Source organism: Somniosus microcephalus, chromosome 11 (genome assembly GCF_052327205.1).
Source record: "Somniosus microcephalus isolate GS21.2 chromosome 11, FLI_Smic_1.0, whole genome shotgun sequence".
Taxonomy (NCBI): domain Eukaryota; kingdom Metazoa; phylum Chordata; class Chondrichthyes; order Squaliformes; family Somniosidae; genus Somniosus; species Somniosus microcephalus.
The window spans coordinates 236,559,001-236,577,213 of NC_140997.1; the positions used below are offsets into that span (position 1 = coordinate 236,559,001).

Below are 18,213 nucleotides of genomic sequence, written 5' to 3' on the forward strand. Positions count from 1 at the left end.
AATCCCACTCTCCCCCTCACTCCCCGCACCCTTTAATATCCCACCCAGTCTAATCCCACTCTCCCCCTCACTCCCCGTACCCTTTAATATCCCACCCAGTCTAACCCCACTCTCCCCTCACTCCCCGTACCCTTTAATATCCCACCAAGTCAAATCCCACTCTCCCCCTCACTCCCCGTACCCTTTAATATCCCACCCAGTCTAATCCCACTCTCCCCCTCACTCCCCGTACCCTTTAATATCCCACCCAGTCTAACCCCACTCTCCCCTCACTCCCCGTACCCTTTAATATCCCACCAAGTCAAATCCCACTCTCCCCCTCACTCCCCGCACCCTTTAATATCCCACCCAGTCTAATCCCACTCTCCCCCTCACTCCCCGTACCCTTTAATATCCCACCCAGTTTAATCCCACTCTCCCCTCACTCCCCGTACCCTTTAATATCCCACCAAGTCAAATCCCACTCTCCCCCTCACTCCCCGTACCCTTTAATATCCCACCCAGTCTAATCCCACTCTCCCCCTCACTCCCCGTACTCTCCCTTTAATATCCCACCCAGTCTAATCCCACTCTCCTGCTCACTCCCCGCACCCTTTAATATCCCACCCAGTCTAATCCCACTCTCCCCCTCACTCCCCATACCTTTAATATCCCACCCAGTCTAATCCCACTCTCCCCCTCACTCCCCGTACCCTTTAATATCCCACCCAGTCTAATCCCACTCTCCCCCTCACTCCCCGTACCCTTTAATATCCCACCCAGTCTAATCCCACTCTCCCCCTCACTCCCCATACCCTTTAATATCACACCCAGTCTAATCCCACTCTCCCCCTCACTCCCCATACCATTTAATATCCCACCCAGTCTAATCCCATTCTCCCCCTCACTCCCCACACACTTTAATATCCCACCCAGTCTAATCCCACTCTCCCGCTCACTCTCTGTACCATTTAATATCCCACCCAGTCTAATCCCACTCTCCCCCTCACTCCCCATTCCCTTTAATATCCCACCCAGTCTAATCCCACTCTCCCCCTCACTCCCCGTACCCTTTAATATCCCACCCAGTCTAATCCCACTCTCCCCCTCACTCCCCGTACCCTTTAATATCCCACCCAGTCTAATCCCACTCTCCCCCTCACTCCCCATACCCTTTAATATCACACCCAGTCTAATCCCACTCTCCCCCTCACTCCCCATACCATTTAATATCCCACCCAGTCTAATCCCATTCTCCCCCTCACTCCCCACACACTTTAATATCCCACCCAGTCTAATCCCACTCTCCCGCTCACTCTCTGTACCATTTAATATCCCACCCAGTCTAATCCCACTCTCCCCCTCACTCCCCATTCCCTTTAATATCCCACCCAGTCTAATCCCACTCTCCCCCTCACTCCCCGTACCCTTTAATATCCCACCCAGTCTAATCCCACTCTCCCCCTCACTCCCCGTACCCTTTAATATCCCACCCAGTCTAATCCCACTCTCCCCCTCACTCCCCATACCCTTTAATATCCCACCCAGTCTAATCCCACTCTCCCCCTCACTCCCCATACCCTTTAATATCCCACCCAGTCGAATCCCACTCTCCCCCTCACTCCCCGTACCCTTTAATATCCCACCCAGTCTAATCCCACTCTCCCCCTCACTCCCCGCACCCTTTAATATCCCACCCAGTCTAATCCCACTCTCCCCCTCACTCCCCGTACCCTTTAATATCACACCCAGTCTAATCCCACTCTCCCCCTCACTCCCCATACCATTTAATATCCCACCCAGTCTAATCCCACTCTCCCCCTCACTCCCCACACCCTTTAATATCCCACCCAGTCTAATCCCATTCTCCCCCTCACTCCCCACACGCTTTAATATCCCACCCAGTCTAATCCCACTCTCCCGCTCACTCTCTGTACCATTTAATATCCCACCCAGTCTAATCCCACTCTCCCCCTCACTCCCCATTCCCTTTAATATCCCACCCAGTCTAGTCCCACTCTCCTGCTCACTCTCTGTACCATTTAATATCCCACCCAGTCTAATCCCTCTCTCCCCCTCACTCCCCATTCCCTTTAATATCCCACCCAGTCTAATCCCACTCTCCCCTCACTCCCCGCACCCTTTAATATCCCACCCAGTCTAATCCCACTCTCCTGCTCAATCCCCGCACCCTTTAATATCCCACCCAGTCTAATCCCACTCTCCCCCTCACTCCCCGTACCCTTTAATATCCCACCCAGTCTAATCCCACTCTCCTGCTCAATCCCCGCACCCTTTAACATCCCACCCAGTCTAATCCCACTCTCCCCCTCACTCCCCGTACCCTTTAATATCTCACCCAGTCTAATCCCACTCTCCCCCTCACTCCCCATACCCTTTAATATCCCACCCAGTCTAATCCCACTCTCCCCCTCACTCCCCGTACCCTTTAATATCCCACCCAGTCTAATCCCACTCTCCCCCTCACTCCCCGTACCCTTTAATATCCCACCCAGTCTAATCCCACTCTCCCCCTCACTCCCCATACCCTTTAATATCCCACCCAGTCTAATCCCACTCTCCCCCTCACTCCCCATACCCTTTAATATCCCACCCAGTCGAATCCCACTCTCCCCCTCACTCCCCGTACCCTTTAATATCCCACCCAGTCTAATCCCACTCTCCCCCTCACTCCCCGCACCCTTTAATATCCCACCCAGTCTAATCCCACTCTCCCCCTCACTCCCCGTACCCTTTAATATCACACCCAGTCTAATCCCACTCTCCCCCTCACTCCCCATACCATTTAATATCCCACCCAGTCTAATCCCACTCTCCCCCTCACTCCCCACACCCTTTAATATCCCACCCAGTCTAATCCCATTCTCCCCCTCACTCCCCACACGCTTTAATATCCCACCCAGTCTAATCCCACTCTCCCGCTCACTCTCTGTACCATTTAATATCCCACCCAGTCTAATCCCACTCTCCCCCTCACTCCCCATTCCCTTTAATATCCCACCCAGTCTAGTCCCACTCTCCTGCTCACTCTCTGTACCATTTAATATCCCACCCAGTCTAATCCCTCTCTCCCCCTCACTCCCCATTCCCTTTAATATCCCACCCAGTCTAATCCCACTCTCCCCTCACTCCCCGCACCCTTTAATATCCCACCCAGTCTAATCCCACTCTCCTGCTCAATCCCCGCACCCTTTAATATCCCACCCAGTCTAATCCCACTCTCCCCCTCACTCCCCGTACCCTTTAATATCCCACCCAGTCTAATCCCACTCTCCTGCTCAATCCCCGCACCCTTTAACATCCCACCCAGTCTAATCCCACTCTCCCCCTCACTCCCCGTACCCTTTAATATCTCACCCAGTCTAATCCCACTCTCCCCCTCACTCCCCATACCCTTTAATATCCCACCCAGTCTAATCCCACTCTCCCCCTCACTCCCCACACCCTTTAATATCCCACCCAGTCTAATCCCACTCTCCCCCTCACTCCCCGCACCCTTTAATATCCCACCCAGTCTAATCCCACTCTCCCCCTCACTCCCCGTACCCTTTAATATCCCACCCAGTCTAATCCCACTCTCCCCTCACTCCCCGTACCCTTTAATATCCCACCCAGTCTAATCCCACTCTCCCCCTCACTCCCCGTACCCTTTAATATCCCACCCAGTCTAATCCCACTCTCCCCTCACTCCCAGTACCCTTTAATATCCCACCCAGTCTAATCCCACTCTCCCCCTCACTCCCCACACCCTTTAATATCCCACCCAGTCTAATCCCACTCTCCCCCTCACTCCCCAAACCCTTTAATATCACACCCAGTCTAATCCCACTCTCCTCCTCACTCCCCGTACCCTTTAATATCCCACCCAGTCTAATCCCACTCTCCCCCTCACTCCCCACACACTTTAATATCCCACCCAGTCTAATCCCACTCTCCCCCTCACTCCCCGTACCCTTTAATATCCCACCCAGTCTAATCCCACTCTCCCCCTCACTCCCCACACACTTTAATATCCCACCCAGTCTAATCCCACTCTCCCGCTCACTCCCCGTACCCTTTAATATCCCACCCAGTCTAACCCCACTCTCCCCTTCACTCCCCGTACCCTTTAATATCCCACCCAGTCTAATCCCACTCTCCCCCTCACTCCCCATGCCCATTGAAAGGTTTTGTGGGATGTTTGTTTAACGACTACATTAACACTTTCAGGAGGAAAGTGCTGCGGATCTCGGGTGGAATCGATCAGCTCGGATCAATCAACTGGCAGATGCTCCTGTGTGTCCTGGCAACCTGGATTATTGTCTACTTCTGTATCTGGAAAGGTGTGAAGTCTACAGGGAAGGTACGAACCATCACGAGCAAATTTGGCTAGGGTAAATAAAATCAGAGAGTTAAATGCGTGGCTCAAAGACTGGCGTGGGAGAAATGGGTTTTGCTTCCTGGGACACTGGCACCAGTACAGGGACAGGAGAGAGCTGTTCCGTTGGGACGGACTTCACTTGGCCAGTGCTAGGACTAGAATCCTGGCGAATCGAATAACTAGGGCTGTAGAGAGGGCTTTAAACTAACTAGTGGGGGAGAGGTTTCAAGAGAGCAAAAAATAAAAATGTCAGCGGAGAAGGCAATAGAACAAGGTAGCAGTGGGGGAATTAAAAACCAGAGCATGTCAGGAAGGGACAGAATGTATAAAGATAAAGGTAAAGCAGTAAAGGGGGTAAAAGCAGGAATAAATTGTCACAAAACATATTTAAAAGTTCTTCATCTGAATGCACGCAGCATTCGTAACAAAATAGACGAGTTGACGGTACAAATAACTACACATGGGTATGATCTGGTGGCCATTACAGAAACATGGCTGCAAGGTGACCATGACTGGGAACTAAACATCCAGGGGTATTTGACAATTAGGAAGGACAGACAGGAAGGAAAGGAAGGTGGGGTGGCTATGTTAATAAAGGATGGAATCACTGCAATAGTGAGAAATGATATTGGGTCAAAGGATCAGGATAGTGAAACAGTTTGGGTGGAGATAAGGAATAATAAGGGGAAAAAGTCACTAGTGGGCATAGTCTATAGGCCTCCTAACAGTTGCAACTCTGTCGGCCAGAGTATAAATCAGGAAATAGTTGGGGCTTGTAATAAGGGAACAGCTATAATCATGGGGGATTTTAACTTTCATATTGACTGGACAAATAAAATTGGGCAGGGCAGCCTTAACGAAGAGTTCATAGAGTGCATTAGGGACGGGTTACTTGAGCAGTATGTTACTGAACCAACCAGGGGGCAGGCAATCTTAGATCTGGTCCTGTGTAATGAGACAGGTGTTGAGATACCGCGGCAAACATGGGAGTCGAGACCAGAGCTATTGAAAACACAACTGCTTTATTCCAACCACATGACAAACAGGAACTAGAAAAGCCCGCGCATCCACTTAAATACTTCCCAGACAGGAAGTGCTCCCGGCAGCCTGTCCCTGCGGGAAACAAGTTGCTGGAGGAAAGGGCCCCCGGCTGGGGGCTTCTGCTTAGACTGTCTGTGCCGCCGTGAGCGGATTATGTCCAGTGGTGGCGTGTCACCACAGAGCTCCCCCCAGAATCCGCTTAGGAGGAGTGGACGAGTCGTGACGGTGGTCTAATGGTTCTGCCGCAGCGGCTCTGAGTGGTCGCCGGTCTGGTTGGTTGGGTCGGGCGGTTTGCCGCCGGCTGTGCTGGCTTGCCGGGGGGACGGCCTCTAGTTGGAGGCTGGGCCACGGGGACCTGTTCCCCTGGTTCTGTGTGTGCTGGTTTGAGCCGGTCGATGGAGACTGTCTCGACCCTGTCGCCGAGTCGCAGCTTGAAGACCTTGTCCCCGGTTTGTAGTACCTCGTACGGACCGTCGTACGGGGGTCGCAGGGGCCCGCGGTGCGCGTCGTGTCACACGAAGACGAAGCGCGCCTGCTGTAAATTTGGCGGGACGTGAGGTGCGAGTTCGCCGTGTCGGTTGACCGGAAGTGGGGCGAACTGCTGAGCGGAAGAGAAAGAGTCGAGCCGCTGCTGTTCGGCCGACCAAGGCTTGGTAGGCTCCGGAAGGAATTCGCCTGGGACGCGCAGCGGTTGTCCGTAGACTAACTCCACTGCCGAGGACTGGAGGTCTTCCTTGACCGCGGTGCGTAGGCCGAGTAGCACCCACGGTAGGCGGTCAGTCCAGGTACTGTCCTGCAGGCCGGCGCGGAGTGAGGCCTTGAGTGACCTGTGGAAGCGTTCACAAAGTCCGTTGGCCTGCGGGTGGTACGCCGTGGTGCGGTGGAGCGTCACCCCGAGGTTGCGTGCTGTGGCCGTCCAGAGTTCGGAGGTGAACTGGGCGCCTCTGTCGGAGGTTATGTCGGCCGGTACGCCGAACCTCGCAACCCAGGTGTTAACGAACGTCCTGGCGATGTCGGCTGTGGTGGTGGAGGTCAGCGGCACTGCCTCAGGCCAGCGTGTGTAGCGGTCGACCATCGTGAGGAGATAAGTTTGGCCTTGCGATGGCGGCAGGGGACCGACGATGTCGACGTGTACATGGTCGAAGCGGCGGCTGGGTACCTCGAAGTCTCCCAGGGGTGCTTTGGTGTGCAGCTGTACCTTAGCCCGTTGGCAGGCGAGGCAGGAGGTGGCCCAAGTCCGAACATCTCTGCTGAGGCCGCGCCAGACGAAGCGCTTGGAGAGGAGTTTGACGGATGCGCGGGAGCCCGGGTGAGAGAGCCCGTGGAGCGCGTCGAAAACGCGGCGGCGCCAGGTCTCAGGGACGACCGGCCTGGGTTGGCCGAGTGAGACGTCGCACGTGACTGCCGTGGCTTCGGGCCCGTGCGCGACCTTGGCTAGGCGTAGCCCTGGCAGGCTGGTAGCCGCCGAGAGGTGGTCTGGGTCCGTGAGCTGGGCCGCTGCTAGTTGTGCGTAGTCGACCGCGAGGTGATTCGCACAGACGGCGGGACGGGAAAGGCAGTCGGCGACAACGTTGTCTCTACCGGAGACGTGCTGAATGTCCGTAGTAAACTCGGAGACGGCCGCGAGCTGGCGTTGCTGCCTAGTGGACCAGGGTTCGGTGTGCTTGGCCATCGCGTATGTGAGTGGCTTGTGGTCCACATACGCGGTGAAGGGGCGGCCTTCCAGGAGGAACCTGAAATGGCGGACCGACAGGTGGAGTGCGAGAAGCTCGCGGTCGAAAGTGGAGTATTTGACCTCCGGGGGGCGCAGTTGGCGGCTGTAGAAGGCAAGTGGCTGCCACGCGCCATTGACCCACTGCTCGAACACGGCCCCGACCGCGTGGTCGGAGGCGTCGGTGGTGAGCGCGACCCGGGCATCGGCCCTCGGGTGCGCGAGCAGAGTGGCGTCGGCGAGCGCGTTTTTGGTGGCGTCGAAGGTGGCTGCCGTGTCAGTGGTCCAGGCTACGTCCATCTTGCCGGATTTTCCTCGGAAGGAGTCGTATAGGGGCTTCATGAGGGCTGCGGCTCTGGGGATGAACCTGTTGTAGAAGTTCACCATCCCGAGGAACTCCTGGAGGCCCTTGATGGTTGTGGGGCGGGGGAATTGCTGGACGGCCTGCACCTTGTTGGGCAGGGGGACGGCCCCAGCAGGGGTGATGTGGTGACCGAGAAAATCGATCTCGGTTAGGCCGAATTGGCACTTCGCCGGGCTGAGGATGAGCCCGTGTTGGGCTAGGCGCCCGAACAGGATGCGAAGGTGTTCGAGGTGTTCCTGTTTGGAGGAGCTGGCCACGAGAATGTCGTCTAGATAGACGAATAGGAAGTTCAGGTCCCGGAGGACTGAGTCCATAAGGCGCTGGAAAGCCTGTGCTGCATTCTTGAGGCCGAAGGGCATCCTCAGGAACTCGAACAGGCCGAATGGGGTGATGACGGCTGTTTTGGGGATGTCCGCGGGGTGTACGGGGACTTGGTGGTAACCGCGCACCAGGTCGACTTTGGAAAAGACGGTTCGTCCGGCCAGTCGGGCCGAGAAGTCCTGGATGTGTGGCACCGGGTATCGATCGGGGGTGGTGGCGTCGTTGAGGCGGCGGTAGTCCCCGCAAGGGCGCCAGCCTCCGCCGGGCTTGGGGGCGATGTGGAGGGGCGAGGCCCAAGGGCTGCTGGAGCGGCGGATGATGCCGAGTTGTTCCATGTTGGTGAACCCGGCCCGCGCGATTTCCAGCTTGGCCGGGTTGAGTCTGCGGGCGTGGGCAGAAACTGGGGGGCCGGTGGTGGGGATATAGTGTTCCACACCGTGCTTGGCGGCTTTGGCCGAAAAGGTCGGGTTAGTGAGGGCGGGAAACTCAGCTAGGAGTGCCGAGTAGTCGTCCGTGGCTCTGGCGAGGCAGTAGGTCGTCAGGCCGGCCGAACGGGCCGGGGAAAAGGCGCCGGGGATGGGGGCCATAGTGTTGATGTCGACGAGGCGGTGCCTCGGAATGTCGACAAGGAGGCCGTGGGCGCGTAGGAAGTCGGCGCCGATGAGTGGGCAGAGGACCTTGGCTGTGAGGAACTCCCAGCAGTAGCGGCGGCCCGCGAGGTCGAGCGTGACCATGCGGGTGCCATATGTGCGGATTTCAGAGCCGTTGGCTGCAGCCAGTGTGATACCCCGTGTGCCGCGTTGGATCTCGAGGGCGGAGGCGGGGGTGATGCTGTGCTGGGCCCCTGTGTCGCACAGAAATCGGCGGTTGGTTCTGTCGTCAGTGACGTACAGTAGGGGCTCCTTCTGCCCCGCGGCCATCGCGGGGGCCGGTGCGGGGGGGGGTTTGAAGGTACACGGTGGTGTGCAGCGTTGAGCCCTAGCGCCAAAACGGGTGTGGTAGTAGCAGTGACCCGGAGTGGTAGGGCGGTCGGGCCTAGCGGCCCGGGAAGACCGCGTGGTCGTTGCCGTGAGGTCGGGTGCGACGTCGCGAGCGGCCTGTGCAGAGAGCAGCCGGTCGGCCTTTTCGGCTATATCATTCAGGTCCGTGGAGTCAGACTCCACAATGAGCAGGCGGATGCTGGCGGGGAGCTGCCGAATGAAAAGCGTGCGAAAAAGGGCGCTGGGGTTTTTGTCGTCTGAGAGGGACAGCATGTGGGAAAGCAGGTCTGATGGTGAAGCGTCACCAAGGCCGGGGAGGTCCAGGAGTTGGCAGTGGCGCTGGTAAGAGGACGTTTGAAATTTTTTAAGTAGCGCAGCCTTCAGATGTTCGTACTTGCCCTCCGTTGGTGGATTCTGCAGCGCTGCCCAAACCTTGGGGACTGTAGCGTAGGTGAGCGAGGCGACGAGGTAGTCGTACTTCGTGGCGTCGACTGTAATGCCTTTCAGCCGGAATCTGGACTCAGCTTGAACGAACCAGGCTTCGGCGAGGTTCTCCCAAAAGTCTGGTAATTTAACCGTGACTGCGTTTGTATCCGCCATGCTAGCTTAGGATTCGTCCTGAGCGTCGGGGTCACCAGTGTTGAGATACCGCGGCAAACGTGGGAGTCGAGACCAGAGCTATTGAAAACACAACTGCTTTATTCCAACCACATGACAAACAGGAACTAGAAAAGCCCGCGCATCCACTTAAATACTTCCCAGACAGGAAGTGCTCCCGGCAGCCTGTCCCTGCGGGAAACAAGTTGCTGGAGGAAAGGGCCCCCGGCTGGGGGCTTCTGCTTAGACTGTCTGTGCCGCCGTGAGCGGATTATGTCCAGTGGTGGCGTGTCGCCACACAGGATTAATAAAAAATGTCCTAGTAAAGGATCCCCTTGGAATGAGTGACCATAACATGGTTGAATTCCAAATTCAGTTGGAGGGTGAGAGAGTTGGATCTCAAACCAGCGTACTAAGCTTAAATAAAGGAGACTATGAAGGTATGAGAGCAGAGTTGACTAAAGTGGACCGGGAAAATAGATTAAAGTGTAAGACGGTACATGAGCAGTGCTTTACATTCAAGGAGATATTTCACAACTTTCAAGAAAAATATATTCCACTGATGAAAAAGGGGCGTAAAAGAAAAGACAGCCATCCGTGGCTAAGTAAAGTCATAAAGGATAGTATCCGACTGAAAACAAGGGCATATAAAGTAGCCAAATCTAGTGGGAGGATAGAAGATTGGGAAGCATTTAAAAGCCAGCAAAGAATAACTAAAAGATTAATTAAGAAAGGGAAGATAGATTATGAAAGTAAACTAGCAAAAAATATAAAAACAGATAGCAAGAGTTTCTACAGTTATATAAAAAGAAAAAGGGTGGCTAAAGTGAATGTTGATCCCTTAGAGGGTGAGACCGGGAAATTAGTAGTGGGGAACATGGAGATGGCAAAAACGCTGAACAAATATTTTGTATCAGTCTTTACAGTAGAGGACACTAAAAATATCCCAACACTGGACAAACAGGGGGCTATGGGGGGGGAGGAGCTAAACACGATTAAAATCACTAAGGAGGTGGTACTCGGTAAGATAATGGGACTAAAGGCGGATAAATCCCCTGGACCTGATGGCTTACATCCTAGGGTCTTGAGAGAAGTAGCGGTAGGGATTGTGGATGCATTAGTGGTAATTTTCCAAAACTCCCTGGATTCAGGAAAGGTCCCAGCAGATTGGAAGAGGGAAGTAGACAAAAGGCTGGAAACTATAGACCAGTTAGCCTAACATCTGTGGTTGGTAAAACGTTGGAGTCCATTATTAAGGAAGCAGTAACAGTACATTTGGATAAGCATAATTTAATCGGACAGAGTCAGCATGGTTTTATGAAGGGGAGGTCATGTTTGACAAATTTGCTCGAATTCTTTGAGGACGTAACAAACAGGGTGGATAAAGGAGAACCAGTGGATGTGGTGTATTTTGACTTCCAAAAGGCATTTGACAAGGTGCCACACAAAAGATTACTGCACAAGATAAAAAATCACGGGATTGGGGGTAATATACTGGCATGGGTGGAAGATTGGCTATCTAACAGAAAACAGAGAGTTGGGATAAATGGTTCATTCTCGGGTTGGCAATCAGTGACTAGTGGTGCTCCGCAGGGGCCAGTGCTGGGACCCCAACTCTTTACAATCTATATTAACGATTTGGAGGAAGGGACCGAGTGCAACGTATCCAAGTTTGCCGATGATACAAAGATGGGAGGGAAAGCAGTGAGTAAGGAGGACATAAAAAACCTGCAAAAGGACATAGACAGGCTAAGTGAGTGGGCAGAATTTTGGCAGATGGAATATAATGTTGGAAAGTGTGAGGTTATGCAGTTTGGCAGAAAAAATCAAAGAGCAAGTTATTATCTAAATGGAGAGAAACTGCAAAGTGCTGCAGTACAAAGGGATCTGGGGGTCCTGGTGCATGAAACACAGAAGGTTAGTATGCAGGTGCAGCAGGTGATCAGGAAGGCCAATGGAATCTTGGCTTTTATTGTAAGGGGGATGGAGTATAAAAGCAGAGAAGTCTTGCTTCAGTTATACAGGGTACTGGTGCGGCCACACCTGGAATACTGCGTACAGTTTTGGTTTCCATATTTAAGAAAAGATATACTTGCTCTCGAGGCGGTTCAGAGAAGGTTCACTCGGTTGATTCCGGAGATGAGGGGGTTGACTTATGAGGAAAGGTTGAGTAGGTTGGGCCTCTACTCATTGGAGTTCAGAAGAATGAGAGGCGATCTTATCGAAACATACAAGATTGTAAGGGGGCTTGATTGGGTGGATGCGGTGAGGATGTTTCCACTGATGGGTGAGACTAGAACTAGGGGACATAATCTTAGAATAAGGGGCTGCCCTTTCAAAACTGAGATGAGGAGAAACTTCTTCACTCAGAGGGTAGTAAATCTATGGAATTTGCTACCCCAGAGAGCTGTGGAAGCTGCGACATTAAATAAATTTAAAACGGAGATAGACAGTTTCCTAGCTGATAAGGGAATTAGGGGTTACGGGGAGCGGGCAGGGAAGTGGACGTGAGTCTAGGTTCGGATCAGCCATGATCCTATTGAATGGTGGAGCAGGCCCGAGGGGCCGTATGGCCTACTCCTGCTCCTACTTCTTATGTTCTTATGTTTTTATGTTCATCTCCTCGGCCCCACTTCAATCCCACCAATTGCTTCCCTGTGCCCCCATGTTCACAGCTGTAGTGTGAATTGATTATAACTGTACAGTAGATGTACCCCAGTGAGAGGCAGTGTCTGTGGAACTGTACCCCAGTGAGAGTCAGTGTCTGTGGAACTGTACCCCAGTGAGTGTCAGTGTCTGTGGAACTGTACCCCAGTGAGAGTCAGTGTCTGTGGAACTGTACCCCAGTGAAAGTCAGTGTCTGTGGAACTGTACCCCAGTGAGAGTCAGTGTCTGTGGAACTGTACCCCAGTGAGTGTCAGTGTCTGTGGAACTGTACCTCAGTGAGAGTCAGTGTCTGTGGAACTGTACCCCAGTGAGAGTCAGTGTCAGTGGAACTGTACCCCAGTGAGAGTCAGTATCTGTGGAACTGTACCCCAGTGAGAGTCAGTGTCTGTGGAACTGTACCCCAGTGAGAGTCAGTATCTGTGGAACTGTACCCCAGTGAGAGTCAGTGTCTGTGGAACTGTACCCCAGTGAGAGTCAGTGTCTGTGGAACTGTACCCCAGTGAGAGTCAGTGTCTGTGGAACTGTACCCAGTGAGAGTCAGTGTCTGTGGAACTGTACCCCAGTGAGAGTCAGTGTCTGTGGAACTGTGCCCCAGTGAAAGTCAGTGTCTGTGGAACTGTACCCCAGTGAGAGTCAGTGTCTGTGGAACTGTACCCCAGTGAGTGTCAGTGTCTGTGGAACTGTACCTCAGTGAGAGTCAGTGTCTGTGGAACTGTGCCCCAGTGAAAGTCAGTGTCTGTGGAACTGTACCCCAGTGAGAGTCAGTGTCAGTGGAACTGTACCCCAGTGAGAGTCAGTGTCTGTGGGACTGTACCCCAGTGAGAGTCAGTGTCTGTGGAACTGTACCCCAGTGAGAGTCAGTGTCTGTGGAACTCTACCCCAGTGAGAGTCAGTGTCTGTGGAACTGTACCCCAGTGAGAATCAGTGCCTGTGGAACCCGTACCCCAGTGAGAGTCAGTGTCTGTGGAACTGTACCCTAGTGAGAGTCAGTGTCTGTGGAACTGTACCCCAGTGAGAGTCAGTGTCTGTGGAACTGTACCCCAGTGAGAGTCAGTGTCTGTGGAACTGTACCCCAGTGAGAGTCAGTGTCTGTGGAACTGTACCCCAGTGAGAGTCAGTGTCTGTGGAACTGTACCCCAGTGAGAGTCAGTGTCTGTGGAACTTTACCCCAGTGAGAGTCAGTGTCTGTGGAACTGTACCCCAGTGAGAGTCAGTCTGTGGAACTGTAACCCAGTGAGAGTCAGTGTCTGTGGAACTGTACCCCAGTGAGAGTCAGTGTCTGTGGAACTGTACCCCAGTGAGAGTCAGTCTGTGGAACTGTACCCCAGTGAGAGTCAGTGTCTGTGGAACTGTACCCCAGTGAGAGTCAGTCTGTGGAACTGTACCCCAGTGAGAGTCAGTGTCTGTGGAACTGTACCCCAGTGAGAGTCAGTCTGTGGAACTGTACCCCAGTGAGAGTCAGTGTCTGTGGAACTGTACCCCAGTGAGAGTCAGTGTCTGTGGAACTGTACCCCAGTGAGAGTCAGTGTCTGTGGAACTGTACCCCAGTGAGAGTCAGTGTCTGTGGAACTGTACCCCAGTGAGAGTCAGTATCTGTGGAACTGTACCCCAGTGAGAGTCAGTGTCTGTGGAACTGTACCCCAGTGAGAGTCAGTGTCTGTGGAACTGTACCCCAGTGAGAGTCAGTGTCTGTGGAACTGTACCCCAGTGAGAGTCAGTGTCTGTGGAACTGTACCCCAGTGAGAGTTAGTGCCTGTGGAACTGTACCCCAGTAAGAGTCAGTGTCTGTGGAACTGTACCCCAGTGAAAGTCAGTGTCTGTGGAACTGTACCCCAGTGAGAGTCAGTGTCAGTGGAACTGTACCCCAGTGAGAGTCAGTGTCTGTGGGACTGTACCCCAGTGAGAGTCAGTGTCTGTGGAACTGTACCCCAGTGAGAGTCAGTGTCTGTGGAACTCTACCCCAGTGAGAGTCAGTGTCTGTGGAACTGTACCCCAGTGAGAATCAGTGCCTGTGGAACCCGTACCCCAGTGAGAGTCAGTGTCTGTGGAACTGTACCCTAGTGAGAGTCAGTGTCTGTGGAACTGTACCCCAGTGAGAGTCAGTGTCTGTGGAACTGTACCCCAGTGAGAGTCAGTGTCTGTGGAACTGTACCCCAGTGAGAGTCAGTGTCTGTGGAACTGTACCCCAGTGAGAGTCAGTGTCTGTGGAACTGTACCCCAGTGAGAGTCAGTGTCTGTGGAACTTTACCCCAGTGAGAGTCAGTGTCTGTGGAACTCTACCCCAGTGAGAGTCAGTCTGTGGAACTGTAACCCAGTGAGAGTCAGTGTCTGTGGAACTGTACCCCAGTGAGAGTCAGTGTCTGTGGAACTGTACCCCAGTGAGAGTCAGTCTGTGGAACTGTACCCCAGTGAGAGTCAGTGTCTGTGGAACTGTACCCCAGTGAGAGTCAGTCTGTGGAACTGTACCCCAGTGAGAGTCAGTGTCTGTGGAACTGTACCCCAGTGAGAGTCAGTCTGTGGAACTGTACCCCAGTGAGAGTCAGTGTCTGTGGAACTGTACCCCAGTGAGAGTCAGTGTCTGTGGAACTGTACCCCAGTGAGAGTCAGTGTCTGTGGAACTGTACCCCAGTGAGAGTCAGTGTCTGTGGAACTGTACCCCAGTGAGAGTCAGTATCTGTGGAACTGTACCCCAGTGAGAGTCAGTGTCTGTGGAACTGTACCCCAGTGAGAGTCAGTGTCTGTGGAACTGTACCCCAGTGAGAGTCAGTGTCTGTGGAACTGTACCCCAGTGAGAGTCAGTGTCTGTGGAACTGTACCCCAGTGAGAGTCAGTGTCTGTGGAACTGTACCCCAGTGAGAGTTAGTGCCTGTGGAACTGTACCCCAGTAAGAGTCAGTGTCTGTGGAACTGTACCCCAGTGAGAGTCAGTGCCTGTGGAACTGTACCCCAGTGAGAGTCAGTGCCTGTGGAACTGTACCCCAGTAAGAGTCAGTGTCTGTGGAACTGTACCCCAGTGAGAGTCAGTGTCTGTGAAACTGTGTCCCAGTGAGAGTCAGTGCCTGTGGAACTGTGTCCCAGTGAGAGTCAGTCTGTGGAACTGTACCCCAGTGAGAGTCAGTGTCTGTGGAACTGTACCCCAGTGAGAGTCAGTCTGTGGAACTGTACCCCATTGAGAGTCAGTGTCTGTGGAACTGTGTCCCAGTGAGAGTCAGTGCCTGTGGAACTGTGTCCCAGTGAGAGTCAGTCTGTGGAACTGTACCCCAGTGAGAGTCAGTGTGTGGAACTGTACCCCAGTGAGAGTCAGTCTGTGGAACTGTACCCCAGTGAGAGTCAGTGTCTGTGGAACTGTACCCCAGTGAGAGTCAGTCTGTGGAACTGTACCCCAGTGAGAGTCAGTGTCTGTGGAACTGTACCCCAGTGAGAGTCAGTGTCTGTGAAACTGTGTCCCAGTGAGAGTCAGTCTGTGGAACTGTACCCCAGTGAGAGTCAGTCTGTGGAACTGTACCCCAGTGAGAGTCAGTCTGTGGAACTGTACCCCAGTGAGAGTCAGTGTCTGTGGAACTGTACCCCAGTGAGAGTCAGTGTCTGTGGAACTGTGTCCCAGTGAGAGTCAGTCTGTGGAACTGTACCCCAGTGAGAGTCAGTGTGTGGAACTGTACCCCAGTGAGAGTCAGTGTCTGTGGAACTGTACCCCAGTGAGAGTCAGTCTGTGGAACTGTACCCCAGTGAGAGTCAGTGTCTGTGGAACTGTACCCCAGTGAGAGTCAGTCTGTGGAACTGTACCCCAGTGAGAGTCAGTGTCTGTGGAACTGTACCCCAGTGAGAGTCAGTCTGTGGAACTGTACCCCAGTGAGAGTCAGTGTCTGTGGAACTGTACCCCAGTGAGAGTCAGTGTCTGTGGAACTGTACCCCAGTGAGAGTCAGTGTCTGTGGAACTGTACCCCAGTGAGAGTCAGTGTCTGTGGAACTGTACCCCAGTGAGAGTCAGTATCTGTGGAACTGTACCCCAGTGAGAGTCAGTGTCTGTGGAACTGTACCCCAGTGAGAGTCAGTGTCTGTGGAACTGTACCCCAGTGAGAGTCACTGTCTGTGGAACTGTACCCCAGTGAGAGTCAGTGTCTGTGGAACTGTACCCCAGTGAGAGTCAGTGTCTGTGGAACTGTACCCCAGTGAGAGTTAGTGCCTGTGGAACTGTACCCCAGTAAGAGTCAGTGTCTGTGGAACTGTACCCCAGTGAGAGTCAGTGTCTGTGAAACTGTACCCCAGTGAGAGTCAGTGTCTGTGAAACTGTACCCCAGTAAGAGTCAGTGTCTGTGGAACTGTACCCCAGTGAGAGTCAGTGTCTGTGGAACTGTACCCCAGTGAGAGTCAGTGTCTGTGGAACTGTACCCCAGTAAGAGTCAGTGTCTGTGGAACTGTACCCCAGTGAGAGTCAGTGTCTGTGGAACTGTACCCCAGTGAGAGTCAGTGTCTGTGGAACTGTACCCCAGTGAGAGTCAGTGTCTGTGGAACTGTACCCCAGTGAGAGTCAGTGTCTGTGGAACTGTACCCCAGTGAGAGTCAGTGTCTGTGGAACTGTACCCCAGTGAGAGTCAGTGTCTGTGGAACTGTACCCCAGTGAGAGTAAGTGTCTGTGGAACTGTACCCCAGTGAGAGTCAGTGTCTGTGGAACTGTACCCCAGTGAGAATCAGTGTCTGTGAAACTGTGCCCCAGTGAGAGTCAGTGTCTGTGGAACTGTACCCCAGTGAGAGTCAGTGTCTGTGGAACTGTACCACAGTGAATGTCAGTGTCTGTGGAACTGTACCCGAGTGAGAGTCAGTGTCTGTGGAACGGTACCCCAGTGAGAGTCAGTGTCTGTGGAACTGTACCCCAGTGAGAGTCAGTGTCTATGGAACTGTACCCCAGTGAGAGTCAGTGTCTGTGGAACTGTACCCCAGTGAGAGTCAGTGTCTGTGGAATTCTAACCCAGTGAGAGTCAGTGTCTGTGGAACTGTACCCCAGTGAGAGTCAGTGTCTGTGGAACTGTACCACAGTGGGAGTCAGTGTCTGTGGAACTGTACCCCAGTGAGAGTCAGTGTCTGTGGAACTGTACCCCAGTGAGAGTCAGTGTCTGTGGAACTGTACCCCAGTGGGAGTCAGTGTCTGTGGAACTGTACCCCAGTGAGAGTCAGTGTCTGTGGAACTGTACCCCAGTGAGAGTCAGTGTCTGTGGAATTCTAACCCAGTGAGAGTCAGTGTCTGTGGAACTGTACCCCAGTGAGAGTCAGTGTCTGTGGAACTGTACCACAGTGGGAGTCAGTGTCTGTGGAACTGTACCCCAGTGAGAGTCAGTGTCTGTGGAACTGTACCCCAGTGAGAATCAGTGTCTGTGGAACTGTACCCCAGTGAGAGTCAGTGTCTGTGGAACTGTACCCCAGTGAGAGTCAGTGTCTGTGGAACTGTACCCCAGTGAGAGTCAGTGTCTGTGGAACTGTACCCCAGTGAGAGTCAGTGTCTGTGGAACTGTACCCCAGTGAGAGTTAGTGCCTGTGGAACTGTACCCCAGTAAGAGTCAGTGTCTGTGGAACTGTACCCCAGTGAGAGTCAGTGTCTGTGAAACTGTACCCCAGTGAGAGTCAGTGTCTGTGAAACTGTACCCCAGTAAGAGTCAGTGTCTGTGGAACTGTACCCCAGTGAGAGTCAGTGTCTGTGGAACTGTACCCCAGTGAGAGTCAGTGTCTGTGGAACTGTACCCCAGTAAGAGTCAGTGTCTGTGGAACTGTACCCCAGTGAGAGTCAGTGTCTGTGGAACTGTACCCCAGTGAGAGTCAGTGTCTGTGGAACTGTACCCCAGTGAGAGTCAGTGTCTGTGGAACTGTACCCCAGTGAGAGTCAGTGTCTGTGGAACTGTACCCCAGTGAGAGTCAGTGTCTGTGGAACTGTACCCCAGTGAGAGTCAGTGTCTGTGGAACTGTACCCCAGTGAGAGTCAGTGTCTGTGGAACTGTACCCCAGTGAGAATCAGTGTCTGTGAAACTGTGCCCCAGTGAGAGTCAGTGTCTGTGGAACTGTACCCCAGTGAGAGTCAGTGTCTGTGGAACTGTACCACAGTGGGAGTCAGTGTCTGTGGAACTGTACCCCAGTGAGAGTCAGTGTCTGTGGAACTGTACCCCAGTGAGAATCAGTGTCTGTGG

At 53.4% G+C, this 18,213-nt stretch overlaps 1 protein-coding gene across 2 annotated transcripts in view; it reads left to right on the plus strand.

The window, feature by feature from the left end:
• Window positions 1-18,213, plus strand: part of LOC147111360 (sodium- and chloride-dependent creatine transporter 1-like) — a 314,028-nt gene that overhangs the window by 192,830 nt on the left and 102,985 nt on the right. For both annotated transcript variants that reach the window (XM_086002176.1, XM_086002177.1), the window contains exon 5: window positions 4,210-4,342. In XM_086002176.1, coding sequence (XP_085858302.1) covers window positions 4,210-4,342 — 133 coding nt within the window. The remainder of the gene's footprint in view (window positions 1-4,209; window positions 4,343-18,213) is intronic.